The sequence below is a fragment of the Leptonychotes weddellii genome, chromosome 11 (assembly GCF_054177405.1).
Source record: "Leptonychotes weddellii isolate Sample4059 chromosome 11, ASM5417740v2, whole genome shotgun sequence".
Classification (NCBI taxonomy): Eukaryota; Metazoa; Chordata; class Mammalia; order Carnivora; family Phocidae; genus Leptonychotes; species Leptonychotes weddellii.
This window is the reverse complement of record NC_138379.1, coordinates 45458548-45484072: the sequence shown is the minus strand read 5'-3', so window position 1 is coordinate 45484072 and position 25525 is coordinate 45458548. Positions and strand designations below refer to the sequence as shown.

Genomic DNA, 25525 nt, shown 5'->3' with positions numbered 1-25525 from the left:
GGTGAGTGTTTGTCATTCATTGTGGCTACACAGCATTTGAATTGGTCTTCCTGTTTGAGGAATTTCCCTCAGTATGGTTCTACATCTCCCCAAGATGGTAGTCATAAACTCAGCTTCCTGGCTAATCAATTTGTCTACCATAATAAAAGCCCCAAAATCACAGAGACTTACAACAAACATTTTTTCATTCATGTCCTCAGCTGCAGGTGGACTGCCGGGACTCTGATCCACAAGTCTTCTGATCCAGGACCCTAGCTGAAGGAGGAGCTCCTCTTTGGGACCTGTCTTTACTGTGGCAGAGGGAAAATATGAAGAAGTGGTACAAGCATGTCTCATAAATCTTCTGTAGGAAACCGAAACATGTCCTTAGCTCCCATTCGGATGATCCAAGACAGTCACATAGCCAAGTCTGATAAGGGCAAGGGGTAGTATTCTCCACCTATAGGGAGGCACTCTGAGTCATAGGGCCATGGATGGGGTTGGACGTTGCCCTTACAAGAAAATCAATGGGAACGATAATCCAATCTACTACCACGGGATCTAAGTGCTGTCCATCATGTAAACCTGCAAGAAGCCGACTCGGAAGCTAAGAACATAGAGCAGATGCTACGTTGAATCATGCTGGTGAAAATCGTTAATAGAAGAATCCATCTTCTGGAGAAAACAGAGATAGTATAGTGACAGCTTCTTCTTTTTTTTAGGGTTTTCCTTTTTATTTAATGAAAGACTGGTGGATAAACATAAATACAGCACAATTACTTCAGATCATTCTTCGTATTGTATACACACAGACGGATGAATGTAATCTGAAAGAAACCTGCAGTCGGCAATGAAATGCATACAGCTTTTCCTTCCCTTGCTCAAAAAAATTTAAAAACACACAAACTTAGAATTTATCAGCACACACTCTCCTGTGACAAATGACTCAGGCATAAATAGTAGGTGCAAAGAAACTATATGCTAACATATGTAGAACCTTTGTTAATGAAAACCCAGAAGCAGCCATAAGGATGAAGATCCATTCAGTGACTGGTAACTAGTTGTGCCCTGAGGGGCGCCATCGACAGAGATCGTGCTGCAGAGAAAAGCTATGTACACACACAATGAGAAAATAAACTGCAAGATCAACGCATGCATGTTTAATACTGGAAAAATCACAGCCCTCCAAAATTTCACCACATTTGTTATAAAAGCCCTCTGCACCCAACTAAAATTAAAATGATCTTAAAAGGATAATACTTGTAAAGTTTACTTAAGTCTTTTCAGCCACAGAAACTGCAATGGAAATAAATGTTCAGAGTCATTTTCAAAACAAAGACAAAAATCTATTCTTCTGATGACAGGCATGATATAAAGGTCTACGCAAGATACATTGCTCTACATTCCCAATGACTAGGAAAAAAAAACCCTCAAGTCAATTTTTAGTTTGCAGATGGTCAAAGGATTTTGTATTCCAGCAGGAGTTCAAATCTTCTGGATCTTTTCACCAACCACTACTGGATGTTCTTTTCTGATTTTCTCAGCAGCATCAGCTTTGTAATTGTAATAGCAATTGTGTACATCGGAGTAACGGTGTACATCACAGTAAACATTTCCACACCGGCATTCAAACCCAGTAAGTCCCGCTTTCTTCCTACACATGAAACAGTGATTCTTTTTTTGTTTTGGTTTTTCAAGAGACTTGCTTTGCTCTTCAGATGGCTGTTGTGCTGTGTCTGACACAGAAGCTTGTAGGTCTTCTGTTTCAGGTCCTGCTTTGTCCACAGATGTACTGTCCACTTGGGAAGATGCTACAGATTCTGATAAAGTGACTGATGTGATACAGGGCTTGGCTGCACAGATGCAGACGTGGAGTCTAGCGGTGACTGAGCGTCCAGGACACCGCCATCAGTGCACTGGACGGGTAAAGATTCAGACAGACTACTGACAGGAGCTGCAGGGGGGCTTATTCTGTCTTTGAAGATGTTCCTTATAGCATACTGAACACATGCCATTTGTATGAGGGTTTCCATAAAATCTGCAGCCAGTGGAACAAAGCACAGGCACTCGACAGTGACTAGTTTCTTGAGCCATGTTCCTCTGTTGCACACCACCAAAACCTCCACAATTTTCTGTGTGCTTCCTCTCAGATTGACTTCATTTGAAACTGTCATAGTGACAGCTTCTAGTGCCCATGTTTGGGAGTAAGATCTGAGTTAACCATGCACATGGAGGTGATCTCTCTACCGGAGTGAACCTACAGAGTAGGGTGATGATGTTCCTGCCCGCGTCATCCATGAGCTACCTAATATTCCTTAGTAAGTCCTTTTTCTGATTAAAATACATTTCTGGAATTTTCAGCTCTTATTATTAGTCAGCCTTTTGGCTGGCTGGCTCCTGACTCAGTCTTTTGCTATCCACGTCCAAGGCAATGAGTTTGGCCAAATACCTCTAAACTCTATCATGCTCTGATAAAGAAACTATCAATTTAATCTTTTCTACTGTAGAAATATGCCTTCTTTTCCATCACCTACTGAATAATATTATAATTATATAGTTGGCCACAAAATATTTTCCCAAAGCAAGGCTGTAATGGCATTTTAAAATTAAGTTTTTATGCAATGTGGTCATAAAATAATTGCAAGCCTAAAAGAAATTACAGTTGACCCTTGCACAATGCGGAGGTTAAGGGCACTAGCCACCCCACACATACCCTATTCAGTCAAAAATCCACATTTAACTTTTGACTCCCCCCAAATTTAACTACTAATACCCTACTGTTAGCCAGAAGCCCTGCTGATAACATAAACAGTCAATTAACACATGTTTTGTATATTATATGTATTATATACTGCATTCTTACAATAAAGTAAGCTAAGAAAAGAAAATGTTATTAAGTAAATCATAAGGAAAAGAAAATACATTTACAGTACTGTACTCTACAAAATGTGTGTATAAGTGACCTGCACAGTTCAAACCTGTGCTGTTCAAGGATCAGCTGTACTTATATATTTAAAACTTCACTTGTGGTGACCATAGAATAACATAAAGACTTGTCGAATCACTGTGTTATACACCTGAAACCAATGTAATATTGTGTGTCAACTATACTCAATTTAAAAAAAAAAAAAACCTAATTCAACAATTTCTGGAGAAAACTAAATTCAAAACTGTAGTTACAGTTTATTAATAACAATGGAAGTGCCACTACAATGTATGGAATATAGTCTGACATAAATTTAGAGAAAGCTTTATACTCCCCAATAAATAAACTAAAAAGTAATGCAAGAAGCAAGGGGAAAAAAAAGAGAATGAGCAAAAGTGAAATAAAGGAAAATACAATAAGGATAAAATCAGAAAAAAAGCAAGTTAAAATAACCATATATTAACAGGTTCCTTGAATGGAACAATAAATTAGACAGAACTCTGGCAATAAAAATAAGTCTTTCGGGGGGAAAAAAAAAGTAGTGGTAAGTACATAATATTAGAGATCATAATCAAGAAAAAGCCAAGAAATGGAGAAAAATAAAAGTTAGTACTTTTAATTTGGGTTGTTGGACCCAATTTCAACATGCGAAGGAGTGGGGTGGTTTTTCCACGGGAACAAGCAATTCTCAGACATGAGCAGGGTGAGAATTCAACTCAATGCTGATAGTGTCTACCCCAAAATAGCATCAGATCCACAGGTTAAGGGTTCAGTCCTAAAAGACTGCCTCCCCCCAACACACACAGGTTGTTACCTGTACTTCTACCTACTGCCTATAAACCACAGGTTCCCCTTTGGGTTCAAATTTGCTAAAGCAGCTAACAAAACTCAGAAGCATTGTACTTACTAGATTACTGGTTTACTATTAATGCATATCACTTGGGAACAGCCATATGAAAGAGATGCAGAGGGCAAGGTCAACAGGAAGAGGTGCAGAGCTCCCATAAGCTCTCTAGGTATGCCACTCTCCCAGCACCTCCACACAGTTACCAACCCAGAAGCTCTCCCAACCCTGTCCACGTGGGGTTTTATGGAGGCTTCATTATGTAGGCATGACTGATCAAATCATTGGCCATTGGTGATCCATTCAACCTCCAACCCCTTTCTCCTCCCCTGGATATCAGAGGTGGGGGGGAAAGTAGGACTGAAAGTTACAACCCTCTAATCATAACATGGGTTCGCCTGGCTACAAGACCCCATCCTTTCTTGAGGTCCAAAAGTCATCTCATTAACATAACAAAAGACACCTTTATGGTTCTCATCACATAGGAAATTCCAAGGCTTCAGGAGCTCTGTGCCAAACATGGGAAAGAAGGCCAAATATATATTTCTTATTATAAATCACAATATCACAACTTTGCATAATTACACACTCATAAATTATGGAAACATTTATACTCTGAGGATAATAACTTACTAAAACAAATTAAGAGTTTAAAGAAATCTAAATAGATACCAATATAATGAACTGTAAAGCTATTTCTTATTTTTTTAATCCAACATAACACTGATATCAAAACCAATAACAGTATTTGTGTGGCTCCTTCATCAGCCAACCATCCAGACACCTTGCTGTTTGTTATATGTAACTATTAGCAGTTGCTATTGTAATATACAGTTACATTCTCATATATAGATACACAAAGATATAAACATATCTTGGTAACTATACATAAAAATAATATATAAATATACATATTTATTTTTTAAAACATCTCACATACATACATACTTCTATATTCCCATTCATGGCATCTCACACTTAAGCCACACTGAAGTAGGTCGTCTTCTTCCTAATACTGCTCCTTTTCTTTGCCTCTAGAGTTGCTCCCTTCTCTCTACTCCCTGTTCTTAGTCTCTTGGACAACTAAAATACACTCTCAGTGACTCCCCAGTCACTTTCACGGGCCTCCAGTGACTCAGGAGCACTTGCAAAAAAGGCTCTCCACATCCTCTAGACAGAATTCTAGGTTTTAGCTTCTAGGCTCCCCTTGCCCCTCTATCCCTGTCTCTCTTTCCCTGCCTAAGTAAGAGTATTAACAAAGGTCGGTGGCTTTGCTGCTCTGAGCTGGGACTTCTCTCTTAGCTTGGGCTAACATTGAGTGGATGTGGGAGGAAGGCCCTAACTTCCCCTACTTGGACTCTGAGGAAGTGTCTGCCTTGCTTTCTGGAAACTAAAGACAACCTAGAATACTGGAAGAACAGGAGGTCTTATTCTATTATAAAAGGTCCAGAAAGAGACTTTTGAGGTAGAGTGGGGCAACTACCCATCGTCTGAGGTGCACTCCTCTTAGCCTCCACCCCTCACAGGTCTTTCTTCTGACTACTATGCCACTACCATGGGCAGCTCTCTCCTACCCTCTAAAGTTCAAGCTTAAGCTTGTATGAAGCTTAGAGAGGTCCCAGGGTTTGTACCAGCTTCCTACCCCTTCCTTAGCCCTTCCTCAATGCCCTCACCTTCTTTCCTGACCCCCAACCAGTTCTCAATCTTTACTTCTCTTATGGTAACATTCCTTACCCACAGCACAGACACCATCTCACAGCTAGCCACTCACCTTGTTGTCCTGGTCTGTGTTGGATTCAGGCAGAGGGTTGTGGTCTGCAGTTACAGCTATGGAATGTCTCCAAAACAGAGCCTTGCCTACATACACATGTCTGCCTTTCACAGCAAACAAGGCAGCCTGAGTGAGGTTGGGAAGGACAGCTTCTCTGCAGGGGTGATGGGCTGATTGGCCTTCAAAAGCTCTTTGTCCAGCCTTCCCTTGGTGAACACGAGCCCTCTCCCCCAGCAACACTAAGGTGCCTTTTTGTCTGGGCCCTTGACAGTCAGTCATGGTCATGGACAATTGCAAGTTACAAACGAAAATGATCTCCCCATTAACTATTTTAACTTCACAGAATCTCCAAAGTACCACCAACTTGATCTTGAGCTCCTGAAGAACAGACTACCTGGCTCATAGTTGTAATCCCAGCACCCAGTACAAAATGTTGCAAAGAGCTGATGCTCAATAAATATTTAAAGTGGCTTGTTTCACTTAACCCATTCACTCTTCTGTTAGGCAGCAATTTGTCCAGATCCTGGTGAGTAAGATGATCCAACTGAGACATCAGTTACCTCTTTTCTTCTTTTGTTCATAGCCCCATTTGTTTCAGGAATTTTCTGGTCCTCGCTCTTCAGAGTTTCAACCATGACCTGGGCCCTGACATTAGCATGAAGATCCAAAGAATATCAGTCCCAACAATGAAATCTGGACCTGGGCTTCAATTGGAGCATTTCCTGGTTATTTTCCACGTGGACAGGACATGCCTTTATTTGCTTATTCAGTAAACACCTAAATATCAGGAAAAGGACAAGGTGCTGTAAGTGCAAAGAAAAACCCAAATCACTGCCTTAAGTAGCAGTTTGTGTGTGCACACGACCGAGTCTATGTCTTTGGGTGAGGGAGGGGTGCCAGTCATTTAAAATTAAAAGAAAAAAAAATGACAATTTGTGACCAGGGATTCCACTTCTACTCTACCAGATCCTAGTATGTTTGTTTTTTTTTTAAGTTTTTATTTTACTTCCAGTTAGTTAACATACAATGTTATCACTTCAGGTGTAGGACATAGTGATTCAATCCTTCCATACATCACCGAGTGCTCATCAGTAAAGTGCACTCCTTAATCCCCATCTCTGCTTCTAACTTTAAAGTGGATTGCGGCAATAAGGGATAAGCAGCTGCCTTCTTAAGTATTCAACGGTTAAGAGTTTGCCAGGAAAACGCAGGAGGGTTGTTTTGCTTTGTTTTTTTCGTAAGAACGCAGTATCTGCAGCCTGGAGCTTCCCACCCTGGCAAAGGCAAGGTCGAAGCAATTAAACGTTTAATAATTAAAGTTTTGTCAAAGTAATTTACGTATAATAAAAAATAAATCAATAAAGCCGGTCTTATATGGAAGAGCAATAGTAGTTTCATCTTACAAGAAACTGCATATGAGTGCCCAGCCCCGCGCTAAACTGGGTCACAGAACCAGACGCGACTGACCTCATAGGCTGCTGAGTTTTAACACAGAAAACTGGCAAATGAATAGCATTAGGTCTGGTGCTATTACCCGGAAGGAACAAGGCTCGCTCTGCAGAGCCTCTAGTCAGACCGGAAGCATAAGACTGAGGGGTCCCTTGGGTCGAGAGTCAGCAGGGCCTCTGCTAATGCAGGGCTTGAGCGGCCTCATTCGGGAGCCCACACGCTTCCACCTATCGTGCAACTGACTCCTGAGCCCCTTCACAGTTTAAATGACTCTGAGTGGGAGAAGGAACCAGAAAAACCGACGTAGCAGAGAAAAAGCACCGGCACGCCGAGAGCCAACCTCCGATTGGCTAGAGTTGTCTTGATCCCTGTCTGTGATTGGCTGTTCCCACAAAGACGTCGCCAGCGTGCGATCCCGGCGCCTAGGCCCTGCTCGCCGCTCATTGGCTCCCGGCCTGTGGGCGGGGCCTGGGAGCCCTGCAGAAGAGGCAGAGGAGCCGGCCGCTTTGAGGCCTTCATCTGCCGGCCGGCGGTAAGTGCTGCGGTGGCTTGACCCGGCGCTTGTGCCGCTGCGGGTACTCGGCGGTGGGAAGCGGGCGTTTCCACTTTCGGTTTCCGCCGCGGGGCGCTAGTCCCGGCTGAGGAGGGAGGTGGGTGGACAGCTGTGCCTGTTCTGAAGTCGGAGGTCCTGCAGGCTCACTTTATTCTATCCCCACCAGTCCGCTGTCCGCGGGCCCTGCTCCGCATTCTTGTGGCCGGGAGGTTACCATCCCCCTCTGCTCCAGAACCCCCGGGGTCACCGCCTCCCTCTCCCCTCTCCACTCTGGTCTGTCCTCTCCAGACTTTCCTACGCTGTGTCCCCCTCCCTCAAATGTCTTTCCCAGACTGGATCCCCACCCTGGTAAAGGCAAGGTCGAAGCAATTAAACGTTTAATAATTAAAGTTTTGTCAAAGTAATTTATGTATAATAAAAAATAAATCAATAAAGCCGGTCTTATATGGAAGAGCAATAGTAGCTAGCTGACCCTAAGTCCTTCTTGCCCAGGCCACCACTTTGAACTTTTTCATGTTTAAATCTTTATGACTCTGAAATCTAAAATATGGTTTTGCAGCATTTCTTGATTTGTCGTTTTGATATTTCTTTACCTCACCTCCCTACTGCCACCATCTTCTCAGTTTTCGATTTCTATTTGCATTCTCCTGTTGATCTTTGTAGCTTTAAATCATAGATATCAACTTCTCTTGTGTCACCTTTAGGTGGTAGCTCTTGGTGCCCCACTGTATTAGATGATATTGACACTTCCACTTCCAACCTACTAGCAGACCTCAACGTTTACACTTAATTCTTTCATATTCAAAAATGTTTGAGGCACTCTTCTTGATGTTGATATAGTAGTGAACAAAATAAGAGAATATCCCTATCCTTGTGAAGCTTCCAGCATGGGAAGTAAGATAATAAACGTGTGTATCAAATGATATTAAGAGCAGGATCATGGAGAAGTCATTTCAAGCTGTGAAAACAGCAGGAGCCCAAGTGGGGTAGAATAAATGGACATGAGGTCTGCAAGAAAGTGTGGAAATTTCTCTCTTTGCTTAACTGGGCAGTGTTGCTGTTTCAGGGTTGAAGAGCGAGAGCTTCCCTATTGGACTGATGATTCTTCGTAGGTTAGGGATTTCACAAAACTAGGTTTTAGGATACTGGGTCCCACAGTTTGGCAGTGATAGTGGGAGGGAAAATCAGGAGGCAGGGAGGCCAGTGAGAAGGCATGACCTGCTGCTGGCCTGTAACAGAGAGCCCTGCAAAATCTACATACTACTCCAGTTTCTTCAGGAAGCCTACTGGACTACCCTAAATCACAGTGATTTCTCTCTCTCTCTCTTTTTTAATTTAATTTTATTATGTTATGTTAGTCAACGTACAATACATCATTAGTTTTTGATGTGATCCACGATTCATTGTTTTCGTATAACACCCAGTGCTCCTGCAATACGTGCCCTCTTTAATACCCATCACTGGGCTAACCCATCCCCCCATCCCCCCATCTCCCTCCCCTCTAAAACCTTCAGTTTGTTTCTCAGAGTCCATAGTCTCTCATGGCTCATCTCTCCCTCCGATTCCCCCCCCTTCATTTTTCCCTTCCTTCTCCTAATGTCCTCCATGCTATTCCTTATGTTCCACAAATAAGTGAAACCATATGATAATTGACTTTCTCTGGATAAAGAAGATGTGGTCTCTCTCTTTTTAAAAAAGATTTTATTTATATATTTGAGAGAGAGCATGAGAGAGAGAGGGGAGGGGGTAGAAGGAGAAGTAGATTCCCCACTGAACAGGGAGCCCGATGCAGGACTTGATCCCAGGACCCTGAGATGACCTGAGCCAAAGGCAGACGCTTAACCGACTGAGCCACCCAGGCACCCAATTTCTCTCTCTTGAATTTTTATTCTACCGTAAAGTTAGAGAGGTTAAGTAATTTGCCCAGGATAGAATGGTGGGGCCCAGGACCAAGTGTCTGTAAAATGAAAACAATACAATAATGCTTTCCATTTAGGGTTGTGAAATAAACTGAGTTAATCTGTGTAAAGGGCTCAGAATAGTGCCTGGCACACAGTGTAAATGCTTAAGGAGTGTTTGCTATTATTTTTACTGTATAATATGCTCTCAATTACCTAACAAATTATAAAAACATTTTGGGTCTAGGAGCTATTTCCTATGTCTACCTGGTTTATTTATTCAACAACAGCATGGCAGACACCATTTAGGTATGGAGGATACAGCCATGACTAAGACCAACAGGGCTCTTCCCTTTATAGATTCTGGCTGGTAACACAGACTTGGAAAGTAAACAAAGAAATACTATCTACTGAGCCAAAAGTCTGCCATTGATCATTCAAGTTCCATACTCTTATCTGGCCCTGGCAAAAATCTCAGGTTTCTTGCTGGGGTAGTGACTTCATCAATATGGGTTTGACTGTCATCAGATGAGCTGTGTTTTTATCTTCCAATGGGTGTTGTTTCATCTCTGCTTCTAAACGTATCACTGAAGGCTGAGGAGAGTGTCTTGGCTACTTAGTGAATGCTAGTGCTAGAGAAATTGGCAGGGGTTTAGAGGGTGTGGAGAAAACATTGCTGGTTCCCTTATACTTTACACTCAAGTGTGCAACGCAAAAGAACAAACTGAGCATATAGGCAATGGTCTACTGGCATATTACCTTTTCTGCACCTTGAAGTATATAAATAGACATATAAACATACTAGAGAGTAAGGCTAGGGGTATTTCTGGCCTTATTTTGGATACTGAAACACCACATTTTGTGGGACCTTTCCCAAGCTCAAAAGAAACAATACTGATTTGGAGAGTGTGATTGAAGTAGGGTAGGAATGGTCTGGTGAGCAAACTCAGAGGAGAATCAGAGATGACCAAATGAATGAAAACTGAAAACTCCCAATATCCACTCACTTAGGCATCCCCAGATGTCTCCACAGTGGTATGGATAATGTGACCCAGTCGGAACCTCAGTTGAGAAGGCCAGCACTTATATTAACTAAGGTCAATAAAGGATCCAAAGGAGGAAGTTGGTTTGTTTTTTTTTTTTTTTCAGTCATTAATTCTCCCTTTTACTGATCCCTTTGCTCTTCAACAGAAGAACATTTTTATCTTACTTGTTTTTTTCTTCTTTTTCTTCTTCTCAGCCTTGACTACTTCTGCCTGGCTGTATTCATGTTCTGAGGAGGGAGTGAGAAGGAGCCATGGATGCTGCAGCATTGGTGGAAGCCATTGTGGAAGAAGTGGCCTGTCCCATCTGCATGACCTTCCTGAGGGAGCCTGTGAGCATCGACTGTGGCCACAGCTTCTGCCACGGCTGTCTCTCTGGACTATGGGAGGTCCCAGGAGAATCCCAGAACTGGGGTTACAGCTGTCCCCTCTGCCGGGCTCCTGTCCAGCCAAGGAACCTGCGACCCAATTGGCAGCTGGCCAACGTTGTAGAAAAAGTTCGTCTGCTGGGGCTGCATCCAGGAATGGGGCTGAAGGGCGACGTGTGTGAGCTCCACAGGGAACAGCTAAAGATGTTCTGCAAAGAGGATGGCCTGATCATGTGTGAGGCCTGCAGCCAGTCCCCTGAGCATGAGGCCCACAGTGTCTTGCCCATGGAGGATGTCACCTGGGAATATAAGGTGGGAGATGGAGGCCAGCCACCCCGGTCTCTCCCCTGCCCCATTCTTGGCTATCTCCAGATCAAGGACTTGACCAGGAGCCCCAGAGACTAAATGAGAGCTGATTCCTTTGGCTCCTCACACCCACAGATCCTGGGGACCTGATGTAGTGAGCCACACCTCTCCTTGCATTTCCTTCCCTCCCACATCCACACCCCTTCCCTGATACCAGCATGGCTTAATGCCTAATCCAAACATGGTTTCCATACTGAGAATTTGAAGGAGACCAATTTGGGTTAGCTGGGGTTCTGAGTGCCTCGGAGGAGTTCGGGCATGAGACAGTCAAGGCTGCACCCTGCAGAACCTGCAAACTCTTCCTCACACGGCCACCAGTAGTCACTTCGCAGAGTCACTTCAACTCCCTCTGTTATCGACAAAACTGAGGCTTAGAAATTTGAGATCATGATCATTGATTTTAGACCTGGAAGGGACCATGGCTGAATGATTTAGGGTTGAGTGAGATTAATCTAACATTATAAGGTACCTGTGACTTTAGATTAAATTAGTTAAAGGAAGATCAAAGGCTAAGACTCAAGTCTTGCTCTTCAGCCAGTGTTCTTTCTCCTCTCCCTACCCTTTTTTTTGGTGGGGGGGGTTATCTCTGTCATACCTGCTACTCCTTTTCTATTGTTACCTTCATCAGCTTCCAGCTTCTTGCTCTTTCCTCAGATGTCCACACTGACATATCTTTATCAGGTTCATTATCCCAGTGATTCTGTGATCCATTGATCTAGTACTGGTCTTAATTCTCTTTCTTGAAGTTGAGATTAGAAGGTAAGAGTATAAGACAAATCCCCTGAATTTCAAGGTGTTTTCCTATGCACGAATAATTTCTAAAAAATTATACGTATTTACTCACTCATTTTACTTTGAGTTTTAAAATAAGGAGGTAGTGAAATATAGGCATAGCAGTTAGAGAGCTGGGTTAAATCCCAGCCCAACCATTTACTAGCTAAATGACTTTGAGTAGTTCACTCACTAAGCCTGAGTTTTCTTACCTATAAAATAGGGATAATACTCAAGGGGTTATGAGTACTAAATGTAGATTTAGTGCTGAAGCCACATATGGCACCTGGTAAATCTTTAATAAAATGGTTAACATTTTTATCAGAACACTTTATGCTTTTCAGCAATAAACTGTTGTAGTATTCTAGGATACTGCTTCTTACCTTTAATTTGCATGTGAACCACCCAAGGATCTTGCTAAAATTCAGGTTCTAATTCAGTAGGTCTGGGGTGAGTCTAGGGTTCTGCATTTCTAGCAAGCTCTCTGGTATTGTGGATGCTGCTAACCCACTTGGACCACACTTTGAATAACACTTTGAATAAGGTTTTAAGAGGCCATGGGATAACAAGGCAGATACGGATAAAAATAAGCATGGATAGGAATGTCTAAGGTTGGAAATGGACCTTTTCTTCTACTTTACAGAAACTTGGAAACTGTGGGAGTTGAAATGATTGTGGGTTGGAGAGCTGCCCTGGATGTCATCTGGGCAGGAATCACTCCCCCTGTGGCATTCATTCTGGCCCATTGCCCGAGGGACGCTTATTTTCCCATCACCTGCCAATGCTAGGAAGCCTTGTCATTAACCTTGGCTGCCGCACGTGTCCTCACAATTTTTTTACTTCTTTCAGTGGGAACTCCATGAGGCTCTGGAGCATCTGAGGAAAGAGCAAGATGAGGCCTGGAAGCTGGAAGTTGGTGAGAGGAAACGAACTGCCAACTGGAAGGCAGGTTGCCACCTGGGGGAGGGAGACTGTACGGTCGCTGTGTTGTCCGGGAGCTGACCTGTGGCCGCATCCTCTTCCTCGTCTCTGTGCAGAATGTGGTGTTGAAGTCAGAGAGCCTGGGCTTCTCCAACCAGCGTTCTCTAGCAAGTGCATGGCCTTAGGCAGGCCATGTACCCTCTCGATTCCAGTTTCTTGATAGTGATAAAGGGATAACCTCTGGGTTTATGTCCACATACATGAGAAAGGAAAACTATGTGATTCAGGTATGCATTAGTTCACAGTGGTAAGACTTATACAGTGCTTAGTAAAGCATGGTTTCTGTTTCACTTTCCCCAGGTAGAGCATTTTTACTAAAAGTTAAGTTATTAAAATATTAGAAAATCATCCCTGTGATAAACTTGAGGACCATAACTACCAAACCATCGAACTTTTGATCCACAGAAGGTAACACTGAGCCAGTCTAAGAAAGCATAGGGAATTGATATGATATCAGTAAGGAGCAAAACTCATAGTGTAGTTAAGCTACACTGCCTTAGAGGCCTAAGTGTAATCCTTCTGGTCATTATTCTGAAAATGGAATATATTATTCTGAAAATAGAGAATAGCCTAGAGGATATAGTACCAAGATAATATCCCGGGCCCTATTAGGGTCAGTAAGAGTAGTGAGAGGGACCCAGAAGCCAGAGAGGTAGACAAAACGGTCTCCTTTATCTTGGCTTCTGTGGTGCCTGATACACAGTTGGTACCCATACATTCCAGAGTGTGTGTGTATGCATGTGCCAGCGCCCTCAGTCCTGGGGGGCCCTTACAGGTACAGAATCAGTGCTGATTTCTGGTCCTGGCTCTACAGATACAGGTGGAAACCCGAAAGCAGAGTATCATGTGGGAGTTTGAGAAATACCGGCGATTACTAAAGAAAAAACAGCCACCAGGTCGGCGACTGGAGGTGGAAGCGGCCGCAGCTCTGGCCAGCCTAGAGCAGGAAGAGGGGGAGACCATGCAAAAGCTGGAGCAGAATCACAGTGAGCTCATCCAGCAGAGCCGAGTGCTGTGGAGGATGATTGCAGAGCTGGAAGAGAGGTCTCAGAGGCCTGTCCGCTGGATGCTGCAGGTACATGGCAGGTTTTTCTGGGAACTCTGAAGGAGAGCTGAAGATAGTGTGGGACTCCAGGAGAGGATTCGCTAGCCTTCAGTGGGGCCTGTCAGCGCTCTGCCCGCCAGACGTGGATCCCATATACCACCCCCTCCACTCTGCCTGCTGCTCTACCCCTCGCATGGCCTTTTGTCCCCTTGTAGGTGGACAGCACTCAGGCAGCTCTGGCATAATACCCGTACCTCCCCTCTGGCCTGGGAGTCAAGGTGGAGTCTGGAGTCAAGAAGTATAGCCTTGCTCTCTGCCTCCCTTTCCCTTGGAGAAACCCCCTCCCAGAGCTCAGTGTTGTCTGGTCCCTCTGAGGAATAGCACATACTCATGTCCTGCTTTTTTTTTTTTTTTTTTCCCCCTCCTTCTAGGGTATTCAGGAAGTCTTAAACAGGTATGTTCCCATCCTTGGAGCCCCTAAGCTGCCCTATAAGGGGTAGTGGAGCCTGGCCAGAGGCAGAAATAGGGAAGCAACATAGACCTGGTACCCACAGAACGGTGGCTGCTGGTGCATAAGCATCATCTTTCATTGTATTTGCTAAAGAAGCTTTGTTCATCAGTCTTTTTCCTTCTTTGTACTCAGTCAAATTCATTTCAAGTATTACCAATAAGAATTTCAGACAAAGTTATAAAATATGTGGTCTCAGGTAGATTGCCCAAGAAAGGAAAAAGACCGCAGATGTCTCCAGTCGTGCTCCAGCCTGAGTACTGGCCTTTCTCCTTTGTGGCACACTGCTTCCTCCCCCAGTGCCAAATGCACGCCTGCCCCTCCCCCAGCACAAGAATGCAAGTGTTCTCTCTGTGCCACAACCATTCAGGCTCAGTCAAATAATAATCACATCCCTGCTTTGCCTGGTGTTGCTGGGGAGGAGCACCCCATTGACTATCTCTGGCCAAGCCCGTTTTTGCTATGGTAAGGGAAGGCCCATATGGCAGAAGCAGGACTTCTGGCCCCAAGGCTTACCCCTTCTCTGCCAGGAGCAAGTCTTGGAGTCTGCGGAGGCCCGAACCAATCTCCCTGGAGCTAAAGACAGATTGCCGCGTGCTGGGGCTAAGAGAGATTTTGAGGACCTATGCAGGTAATGAATGCTAGGAGAGGTTATGGTGGGCGGTGGGAGGGACCCCTCCTAGAGAATGAAAATGGTTCAGTGCCCTCTGGATGCCCCAGCTCTCCCCCATCCTGCTCATCTCTGAAAAAACTGTGGCTGTGTTTATCAGAGAGACCACACCCATGCCCTCTGCTGCGGGTCAGTGTCATCAACCAGGATCTTTTTCCCCAGCTGACGTGCGTCTGGATCCAGACACCGCTTATTCTCGCCTCATTGTGTCTGAGGACAGAAAATGCGTGCGGTACGGAGACACCAAGCAGAAACTGCCCGACAATCCTGAGAGATTTTACCGCTACAATATCGTCCTGGGCAGCCAGTGCATCTCCTCAGGCCGGCACTACTGGGAGGTGGAAGTGGGAGACAGGTCAGAATGGGGCCTGGGAGTGTGTAAGGAAAATGTAGACCGGAAGGAAGTGGTCTATCTATCCCCCCACTATGGATTCTGGGTGATCAGGCTGCGGAAGGGAAACGAGTACCGAGCAGGCACTGATGAATACCCCCTCCTGTCCTTGCCAGTCCCTCCCCGCCGGGTGGGGGTCTTCCTGGATTATGAGGCCCATGATATCTCTTTCTACAATGTGACTGACAACGGCTCCCACATTTTCACTTTCCCCCACTATCCCTTCCCTGGGCGTCTCCTGCCCTACTTTAGTCCTTGCTATAGCATTGGAGCGAACAACACAGCTCCTCTGGCCATCTGCTCCCTGGACAGGGAGGACTAAGAGGGCCACCATCCTAGCCAGAGGCCTTGGAGTTTCACCTGGCCCACAAGGGTCTTGGAGGGTCCTGCCACCAACAAAGATCCCCTTGAATAAGCTGAGTCGAGGATCCAGGGAGCCCTCTGCCTGACCCAGTTGTCTGTTGCTACTGGGCCAAGGTCTCTCACTAACCTACTCATGTATAAAAGCTGAGGCTCAGTCAAATGAGCATGGAACCCCTGTGAGGGAAGCATGACAGGGCTGAGGACGAGGATCAGAGCAGTTGTAAGACAATGTGTTCGTGTAAGTCAGGATTCTGTCCTTTCTGTAGCTCATGCTCTTCCCCAGTCCCTGAGGGTGCCATAAGTAAGTCAGCGAGGGTGGTAAAGTAGATCCAACCTACAGGAAACCCTTTGCATAGGGTTTACCAGAAAGCCAAAAGATAATTGTTCATGTCCAGAGCTGGTTACTGTGCTGATACCAGGATAGGATGCTTTGCCTGAGGTTTGCCGCTACTGAGCAACCCATATTTGAGCCCAACTCTCTGACCCCCTAACTAGAGAAATGCCTTGCAACATTGCCCAGGCCACCGCAGTGTGCATCCCCTCTCTGAACATAAGCTGGGAAAATCACTCTATCTCAGACTCTAAGGAGACCTGGGTCCTGGTCCTGCCCTTTTCCCCAAGTGTCAGGATCAGAAAACCTGTGAGCCTTGTTCTTGTGTTCGCTTTACGGGTGAAGAAACTGAAGTGGCCTTAAATGCAATAAGTTGCTTCTCACAAAACTGTTGAAAAAAGATTGTAAAGCTTATCAAGTACTTCCCACATTCAAATGAAAAAAGATGGACAAACTTGCTTCTCAGGTCATCCATCTGCATATCCTTCATTACAGTTGGGTCTGAAACATCCCAGTGTCTGAGGGTTTTAGGTATCCTCAATGGAAAAATGGGTATAGTAATTGCAGACTCTCCTACCTCACAGGATTGCTGTGAAGATCTCAGATCCATCCTATATTTCTGTCCCTTTCTCAGGGATGGAGGAAGGCAGGCCATGGATTTCGCCTGCAGTAGCCCTCCTGCCTCTCCTCCTTAGAGCCAGCATCTGTACAGCAGTGCCTTCGTTTGGTAGGGCCTCTCCCGATAGTCTCAGCCGGTTAGAAAGTGCCCTTGCCAGTGGCAGACTCTGGGCCACAGTGGTAGCTTGTGCATCTATTGTATGTGTTTGTGTCTGGATTAGAATGGGGACTGTGACATGAGAGTAGAGAATGGAAAAAAGAAAAAGAAAAATTTAGAACAGATGCACTGGAAAGAAGGCTCACCCACAAGCTAGTTGGGCTAAAGTTTGGTGACTTTTTGTCACCAAGGGAATCTTCATGGCTCTGGTAACTACCTAATATTCTGCCTTTCTCTTCTCTAAATCTATGACAGAAGAAGGACAAGGCATAAAAAGCCAGCTTGGGAGCCATACATTATAATGAAAGGGAATTAAAACGATATATCTGGGCTGTTGACCTTAGAATGATGGTTATATGTGCCAAAAAGAATTCATTACAGGGCTTAAGAGTATGATGTGGGAATGCTTGTGCCTGGAGACAAATTGCAAGGCAAGCAGGTGGAAACCATTGGCCTTGCCTTTTGCAAGGGGCTCTGATGTGTACATCACATGTTGTCGCCATGATGCTGTGAAACACAACTTCTGGTGTAGTTTAAGCTTGAAGGTAGTGACTGTTGAGTCAGGATTAGGCAGCAAAATAGTTACCAGGTCAGGTATAGGCAGAAGCAAAGTAATTCCTGTAATAAAGAAGAGCAAAAATTGTCTTTCTGCTTTAATTGTATTGGTTGTTCACATAAGGAAGAGGTAAAACATGCTAAAATGGAGAAATAAACTCATTCTGCCCACCATGCTTCCAAGTCACTCATTGAGCATTAGCAGAAGGGGAAACATTTCCATTCTCTGCTTGGAGAGGAATGAACTGGTAAGTCACAGACCTGGTCTTGGCAAAGGATTGAGCTGACCTACCTTAAAGGGACCATATGTCTTTGTATAGGGGGACTCCCTGGGGAATTGTTTATAGACTTGAGAAATCGATTTTGAGGAAGTTCTTCCAGTTATGTCCATGGACACTTAGCGGAAGAGGCTAGGGACCAAACCAGTGTTGTTCTTTTACTATGGTTTTATTAGGACAAATCCTGGAAGTCTCTTAGAAAAAGGATTATTAGGTGATAAATTCATTTAAACCTAGAGTGAATTGAGTAGTGTGGAATGACTTCATTGGTAACATGCTGTTTTGGAGAGGGCTTTTTTTTTTTTTTTTTTGACATTTATAAGCTGATTTGGGTGCTGTGATTACTTGTGAGAAGTACAAGGTTAAACACATTGTTTATTTCATATTGTCTGATTTTTAAGACCAGGCAAGAATCTTGAAGTTCTTAAGTATATGAAAACCCTTTCTCTAGGGTAGTTACTTATACTTCCTTTCTAGGAACCCCATGAAGACAAGAACCTTATTTGTCTGGTTCACAATTGTAGTCCAGTCTAGCACTGTGTGTGTGTGTGTGTGTGTGTAAATATTTAAGTGAGGGAACTTTCATTCATATGCCTAGAATCAAAACAAAAATAAGCTTTTGTCTCATGGGGCGTGAACAACTAGATGGTACTTAATTGTAAATCTTTTAAAAAAAATGATTGAATGGATAATCACAAAAGTGGTCCAGAAAGGGAGGAAGCAGGTGGTCATGCAGAGGGTAGAGTGTCTGCACCACTCCCTGGAATGCCTAGGATATCTCCTCCATCTTGGTGAGATCATTCACTACAAGGCAGGGATGAGCTTTGCCCATCCTTATTTTATTAGCAGAGAAACAAGGGGTGCAGTGCCTGAGCCTTGAGGTGAAAGACAATGAAAGGGGAAGATAAATAGTCCTGCAGAGAGACAGGGAAAATCCTTGGGACTCCCCACAGGAAATCCAGTCTCCCATTATTCAAGCAGGATTGATTTTAATCTCTTAAGATCCAAACACTGAGACTCTGTAGGGGTCCCAGGCACTAGTTAAATGGCATAGATTGCTTAGTGTGAGAGGGCAGGGGTCATATCTGATCTGCATGGGATTTTCTGTTGGAGGGTAGCGATGGCAGGGAACTAGTCCACTTTGGAAGTGTGTAGTTCAATATCTGAGCGCGAACAGTGGGTTCCAGCTCGCTTCAGGGAATACCAGTGTGAATGAAACACAAAGCAGGGCAGACTTCTGAGAGAAACGCTAGGGAGAAATTTCTGTTTTGAGTGCCAAGCTGAACTATGCCTTTGTTGCTTGACATCAGATTCTTTAATACGTCTGATATTCTTGTATTTGATGAACATAGTCAATTCTTTGGGTTGCTTATGGAGAAACAACAGTGTGACTTTTCAAAATGTAAATCTTATCAAATGTGCTTAACCACCTCATCATGCTGATTTGTTTTTATGTTAGGGAGAAGTTTCTTTTTCCTGTTCTTTGGGAACTCAGTGCATTACTATCAGGTGTTTAGAAGCTGATTCCTACTTCATGGTATTCAGAAATAGAATACATTCTAGGTAGGTAAGTAATTTTAGTACTAGCAAAGGTACAGATGCCAAGTTGTTAAGCAGATTGTTTGGAACAGCTATCACATGAGTGTTGACCTACACGGGAATACACTCTCAATAGTGCCTAGAACTACTCCTTAAAAATATGGAATTAAAAATTTATTGGTTGTACAGACACTATATCAGATGTTGTATTATGTGGTTTCTATTCATCATCTTCTTTAATCTTTAATATCCTCTGAATTAACATTGTATTCTCCATCAGTAGCAAGGAAATAGTAAGACTCAGATATAATAACTAGTTATCAACACTGTTAGTAAATTATCTTTTATTAAGATTTTCAAGTGTACCAGAGTCAAATATACATATCTGTCACATTTGAAATCTTTTTCTTTTAACATATACTGGTTATTCAGGTTAAGACTTTCTGAAAGGGGAAAATAAAAACAAAGACCAAATACATGTCTGGTGATGAGAAGAATAGGGACATTTCGGCTTCATTATTGATACTGTTTTCTATTAACCTTCTCATCCCAGGCACATTTCCATGGTGGTGTCCAGATGAAGAAAGACCTATATTATATTTGATCCCTTTCTTTTATACCTTACAGTTAAGTTATACAGAACCAGACTAGGAAGCAAAGAGAAAGATGTCCACAGTCAAACTCACATTGCCTTAACTTCTGTTGCTTCAAAGCAAGAGGCTGGTGTTTAGTATGCTGACTCCAACTAGCTTAACAATAGGGGATAAATTAAAAGGATGTAGAGGTATCTTACAGAATTTAATAACAGGGATGCACCTGGGTGTCCAAAATGAGTTGGAATCAGAGAACCAGAGACTCCATTTCTTCATCCCATCTTGCTAATCTGCTTATCTGGCTGTGGAACATATTTGTTTTTCCAAGTTCACGTGTTAGAAAATGACCACAGTCAGTGAGCCCAAGTTTATATCTCCTCAGATAAACTGGGATTCAGTTTGACTAGAGACAGACTCTGGTCCAGGTATAAGCACATGACCCAAGTTGAGTGGATTCATCACTGGGCCAGAAGGCAGGGTTATATATTAACAGTTGCTTCCATAATAATCACATGAGTAAATGAATAATTCTGGGAAAATCAGCCAGGTGTGGGGGGGACCAAACAGTTGGTTTTTTTCTGCGGGGGGGAGGGGGGTGGATACTCAGTTGAAAATAAGGGTCAGAAGCTAAGGAAAGAAAAAACCCAAATCTATATTCTCTGCCCAGACTTATCTCTTATACAGATACTAGTTGATTGAAATCATTAAAAATGTCAGAAAATTAATCATTTCATATGCATTCTTCCTAGAAATTGGAATATTAGACAAGAATATAATTTACAGCTTCATCTTAGAACTCTTTATGGTGCTAGGCAAACCACACCAGCTCTACAGATTTCTAAGTCATGTTCAAATGCTTGATCTTGAGTCATCTTGATTGCTCAAGATCTGAACAGAATCTGTGTTTATGAACCCAGTTTGGAGTGGTCAAAGAGGCAGTGCATCAGCAAGCTCCATGTTCGCTTCCGTATTTATTTGGTTCTCAGGCCATAAATGATGGGGTTTAAGGTGGGTGGGATGACCAAATACAAATCAGCTAACAGTACTTGAGTGTGGAGAGGCACTGTATCCTTCCCTAGCCAGGCCACATAGATGGATACCATCCCAGGTAGGTAGTATAGAGCCATAACCCCCACGTGAGAGCCACATGTGCTTAATGCTTTTAGCTGAGCATTCTTTGAGGAGAGACCACATACTGCCTGGAGAATCAGGTGATAGGAGGCAGCAATGAAGGCAACATCAGAACCCACAATAATGGACGAGCCAATCACACTGTAGAGACTACTGGGCATAGGGTCAGCACATGCCAACTTGGCCACAGCTATGTGCTCACAGTAGGAATGGAGAATCACATTGGAGCCACAGAAAGGCAGATGACTTAACATCCAACTCAATGGAGTCATAAATATGACAGCTCTGATGGTGATGGCCACACTCATTACCAGCATCAGTTGAGGTGTGAGAATTCTCTTGTAGTGTAGGGGCTTACAGATGGCTATATAGCGGTCAAAAGCCATGGCCAGCAAGAGCCCTGTCTCCACAGATGTGGCTGCGTGGACAAAATACATCTGAGTGAAACAAGCATTAAAACTGATGGAACCATCTCCTGAAAAGAAGATGCTCACCATCTTGGGTACCACAGAGGAGGCCATAACAATGTCCACAGCAGCCAGAACATACAGAAAACAATACATGGGCTCTTGTAGAGTGAAATCCATCCAGATTACAGTCATTATGAGTGTGTTTCCTAACAGGGATATGATCTACATGGCACTCAGTGAAATAGCCAGCCAAAGATGTGAAGACTGCAAACCTGGGATACCCACAAGGAAGAACGTGGCAGGGGTTTCCATTGTGTGGTTATAGAGTATCCCCAGCATCACAGATGAGACTGCTTTCCTGTTAACACATAAAACGATGTAAGAAATGGTTGCAGTCCTGTAAGACTTGTTCCCAACTGTATAGTGCTAGGGACACCCGGTGGCATTTTCAACTCAGTGGACTACAGGATCAGAAAACTGACATCTGACAAATTTATCTTGTTCTACCTTCCATCTTCCTCAGTATTCTTTGTCTTCCTAATTTCTGTTTATTGTTCAAGTATCAGCTCATGGTTTACCTCTTTGGGGAGTCTTCTCTACCTCCTTCCCCAGCCCATACTGAGGCTAAATTAGGTATCTCTGTTCTGAGCTTTCATGGAATCTCCCATGTTGACCTCTGAAGGACCTAAACTGACAATCCTAATACTCTACCTATGACTTCATTGTATTCAGTCAACCATGTGTGTCTTGTTCATGGCCTTATACCAAGTGTGTGACCCATAGCTCTGGTGCACAAGTCTATTAAAAGATCTGTGTACTCATAGCAAACAGTTTTCATAGAATGAGTGAGAAAACAGGAGTTTATCTTCTATCTTTGTATGTTCAGTTTCTGATACTTAATAATTATTGAGTGAAACAATGAACTTAAAATTGATCATGTCACATTTTGTGTCCTTGGTATGTATAGTGCCTTGGCAATAGATGAATGAAGCATCCTTGAAGAAATAGATTGATGGATTCAGGAAGATAAGAGAACAATATTACCACTTAGAGATTACCACTTACCATGAGAGAACAATATTACCACTTTCCATTGGAGATAATAAACTGTCTGGAAATATTTATGATCACCACCTTCCCTTTTAATTTCTCATCAGGGGTATATCCCTAAATAATTGGTTTGTCAGATTGATGGGAAGGACTGGCCCCAGGATCCCAGACTGCGGTAGACATGTTCTCTGTTAATCAAGCACTAGACACTCACCCAGTTCCCAATCCTAACCATGGAACATACATTTGCTCCTTCCATTTACCCCCAGCACTAATTGACTTCACACCCAGGTACCAACAGCAGGCTTGATGGGAGTCCTTAGAAGTTTTCTAAAAATCCCAAATTTCTGGGATTGTAAACTGGTCTTTATTGAAATAGACAAACCATCACCACCACCACCAACAACAACAACGAAAATCCCTAAACATAGAAATGCCTTATAATGGAACAGATTGAATAAAGTACTGAGCTCTGCTTCATGGTCAGATTAAAAGAACTTTGCTGTGTATAGTCACTGGGTGACACATCTTCAGTGACAGACAGAAGACAGTGGAAAGCTTTTTGAAGTAGGATGGTAGTAAAGAGTGGGGAAAAAAATAATTCAGCATATCCTTAAGACTGTCATGTGTTTTCTGTATGCCACAAACTCAGAGTTGATCCATCATTGCTTAAAGAGCTGAAGAGGAACCTAAGGAACCAGAATGCCTCCCCCAACCACCCCACTCACCTCTGATCCAGGATCTTCCTCCTCTCCTGGCACACTGCCCTATATCCACCTTTCTTCTGAGGGCTGTCTCAGCTGGTACCCTGCTCATCCCTCCTCTCTCCAACCGTGGCAACTTCTAGCTGGTCATACCTTTCATTCATTTGAGGGTTTTATTGTCCTCATATCTTTTTCTTCTTAATTAGCATGGTTGGAGGTTTATATATAATTATTAGTCTTTTCAAATGACAGGACAGGTTAGTCGTCTTTTTTCATTTTTATTTCACTTTTTATTGCTACTGAAAATTTTCTTGCTAAGATCAATGGTGGTCCCCATCAATGATATGTAGCCATTCCAGTAATTTCTTTTCATTATTTATTTTACTTGACCTATCCAAAACATTTAACATTACTATCTGCTCCTGCATTTGTTAACTTTTTGTTTGAAGTATAACATATATACTGTAAAATGCACAGATGCATGTGTACAGCTTGATAAATTTTTATAAAGTTTAAAATAAACATGAACACATGAACATACCCACATAGCCACTGCCCAGAGCAACATACAGACACAATTGCTTCTGATTGTTGAGGTGTACTATTCAGAAAGCTCTGGTCAAGCTCTCCTAAGACATTTTCAGCCCAGAATCTGCCTCTTCTTTCAATCCTATAGACATTTACATGAAAACCTGGAGGGCCAATCACTAAAGAGAAGTTTGCACAAGTCAACTTCAGTAACTAAATCAGAAGATATGTGAGGATTTTTCATTCCTATTTAAAGAGTGGGAAATACACAATTCAAATTGAAATTGTCTTAAAGGTAAAAGCAGTAATGCATAACTTACTTGAATGGAACCTTTGTGTTTATGATAACCCTGTGCCTTCTACAACCAAATAAACATGCTCCCAATCAGTCTACTGCTCAGTTTCTTTTCTCAAAACTCCCCTTGGACCCTGAAAACTGTCTCTCCTTTATCGAAAGTTTGGACTTACTCCTTCCTTTCTCAGTTTTGAAGCAAAGCGTAGTGTTCCCTGTTCTCTTTCTCTCCCCATCCTCTCATCATTTCCAAGAGGTGATCTTCATATCAGCACTACCCACCAGACCTGGCCAGCCCTTTACAGTGTGATGGAGGACTTATATCCTCCTTTCTAGGTTGACCCTGGCCTTGAAACTCCGTCAACCCAACCCCTGGTCCCCAGGTCAGTTACCCACATTCCTGTTGTATTCTCTATTCAGCTTCCTCTGATGTGTCCACATTTCTTTCCCTTCAGGAGGAGCAGGAAGAGCCACATAAAATCAAAGATGAACAACATAGAGTCACAATGAGGAGTGTTATCACTTTCAAAGACCTCCCATTGGAGTCCTCTTTTCCCCTTTAGATTCTCTATCATCCTGCTTTTCCCCTGGACACCCCAGCGTCCCTTGGCCTCTGCCAACAGCCAAATCCTGCAACTCCTCCCAAGACTGGTTGGTTGTTTTTCCTCTGTGTTCTGGCCTCTCGGGCTTTCCAGATTATGGAAGGAAGCAGACGCTTAGCAGATGAAGAGTCTTTGTTTCTTCAAGTGCTCAGAAAATACCTAAAAGAATATAGAGTGAATCCTGAAAAGAAAACGAAAGGCCCACAATGAGTTAGATTTGTTAAAGCTTGCTTTGTGCCACGTGCCCTGCTAACTACTTACAAAGACGACCTCTCCGTTACATTTTCACAACCCTCTAAAGCAGTTGCCATCATCACATCTACATTTTATAGATGACACTGAAGTGCACAGAAGGTCACGAAGCTTCTAAGCCAGAGAATCAGGATTCAAATTCTAGTAGTCCTAATTCATTTTACTTTGTTGTAGAATTCTTCACACTGGTAGTATACTTCATCTCTCAAAGTCCACTTAACTGTTCCTCAGCTCTGCCTGGGGTCTTGGGGTGGGCTTCACTGGCTAAATATATTTCACATCACTGTGTTATAAGGTCTTATTTGAACAGAGAAGGGAAAGAGTATAAGGTAGAGCAAGGAAGATAAGCTTTTCAAACTGGGGGAAGGGCATGGACCTCAGAAAAATAGGAAAAGACAAAATATTCTCCAAACAGAGAATAAACTGAAGAAGATAGAGTGCAGGGTACTTGAAAGAGAATGAAAAATAAATGAGACTAGAGGGCTGAATGGGCCATGTTTTAAAGGCCATGACTTCTGCCTAGGCACCATCATGGGGCAGGAATGAGAAGAAAGAAGCC

General features: G+C 43.2%; 2 protein-coding genes and 1 pseudogene across 5 annotated transcripts; 1 reads left to right on the top strand and 2 right to left on the bottom strand.

Moving 5' to 3' along the window:
* Positions 1–880: 880 nt before the first annotated feature.
* Positions 881–3144, bottom strand: LOC102734467 (AN1-type zinc finger protein 6 pseudogene; annotated as a pseudogene).
* A 4257-nt stretch (positions 3145–7401) lies between these two features.
* Positions 7402–24209, top strand: TRIM68 (tripartite motif containing 68). Of its 4 annotated transcripts, XM_081798717.1 has the most exons (8): positions 7402–7501; positions 10661–11143; positions 12818–12913; positions 13764–14024; positions 14426–14448; positions 15033–15133; positions 15335–15527; positions 23241–24209. In XM_081798717.1, the coding sequence occupies exons 2-8, from the start codon at positions 10718–10720 to the stop codon at positions 23320–23322; spliced, it is 1182 nt and encodes a 393-aa protein (XP_081654843.1). In that variant the 5' UTR covers positions 7402–7501; positions 10661–10717; the 3' UTR covers positions 23323–24209. The 4 variants fall into 4 exon arrangements, with proteins under 4 accessions (XP_081654843.1, XP_081654841.1, XP_081654842.1 ...); XM_081798715.1 differs by lacking the exon at positions 23241–24209 and having other exon boundaries at positions 15335–17761; XM_081798716.1 differs by lacking the exons at positions 7402–7501; positions 23241–24209 and adding an exon at positions 10426–10546 and having other exon boundaries at positions 15335–17761.
* Positions 20903–21944, bottom strand: LOC102733863 (olfactory receptor 52I2-like). Its single transcript, XM_031026963.2, is given in 1 exon segment — positions 20903–21944. A coding segment is annotated over 1 exon segment (975 nt). The 5' UTR covers positions 21878–21944.
* Positions 24210–25525: the final 1316 nt, after the last annotated feature.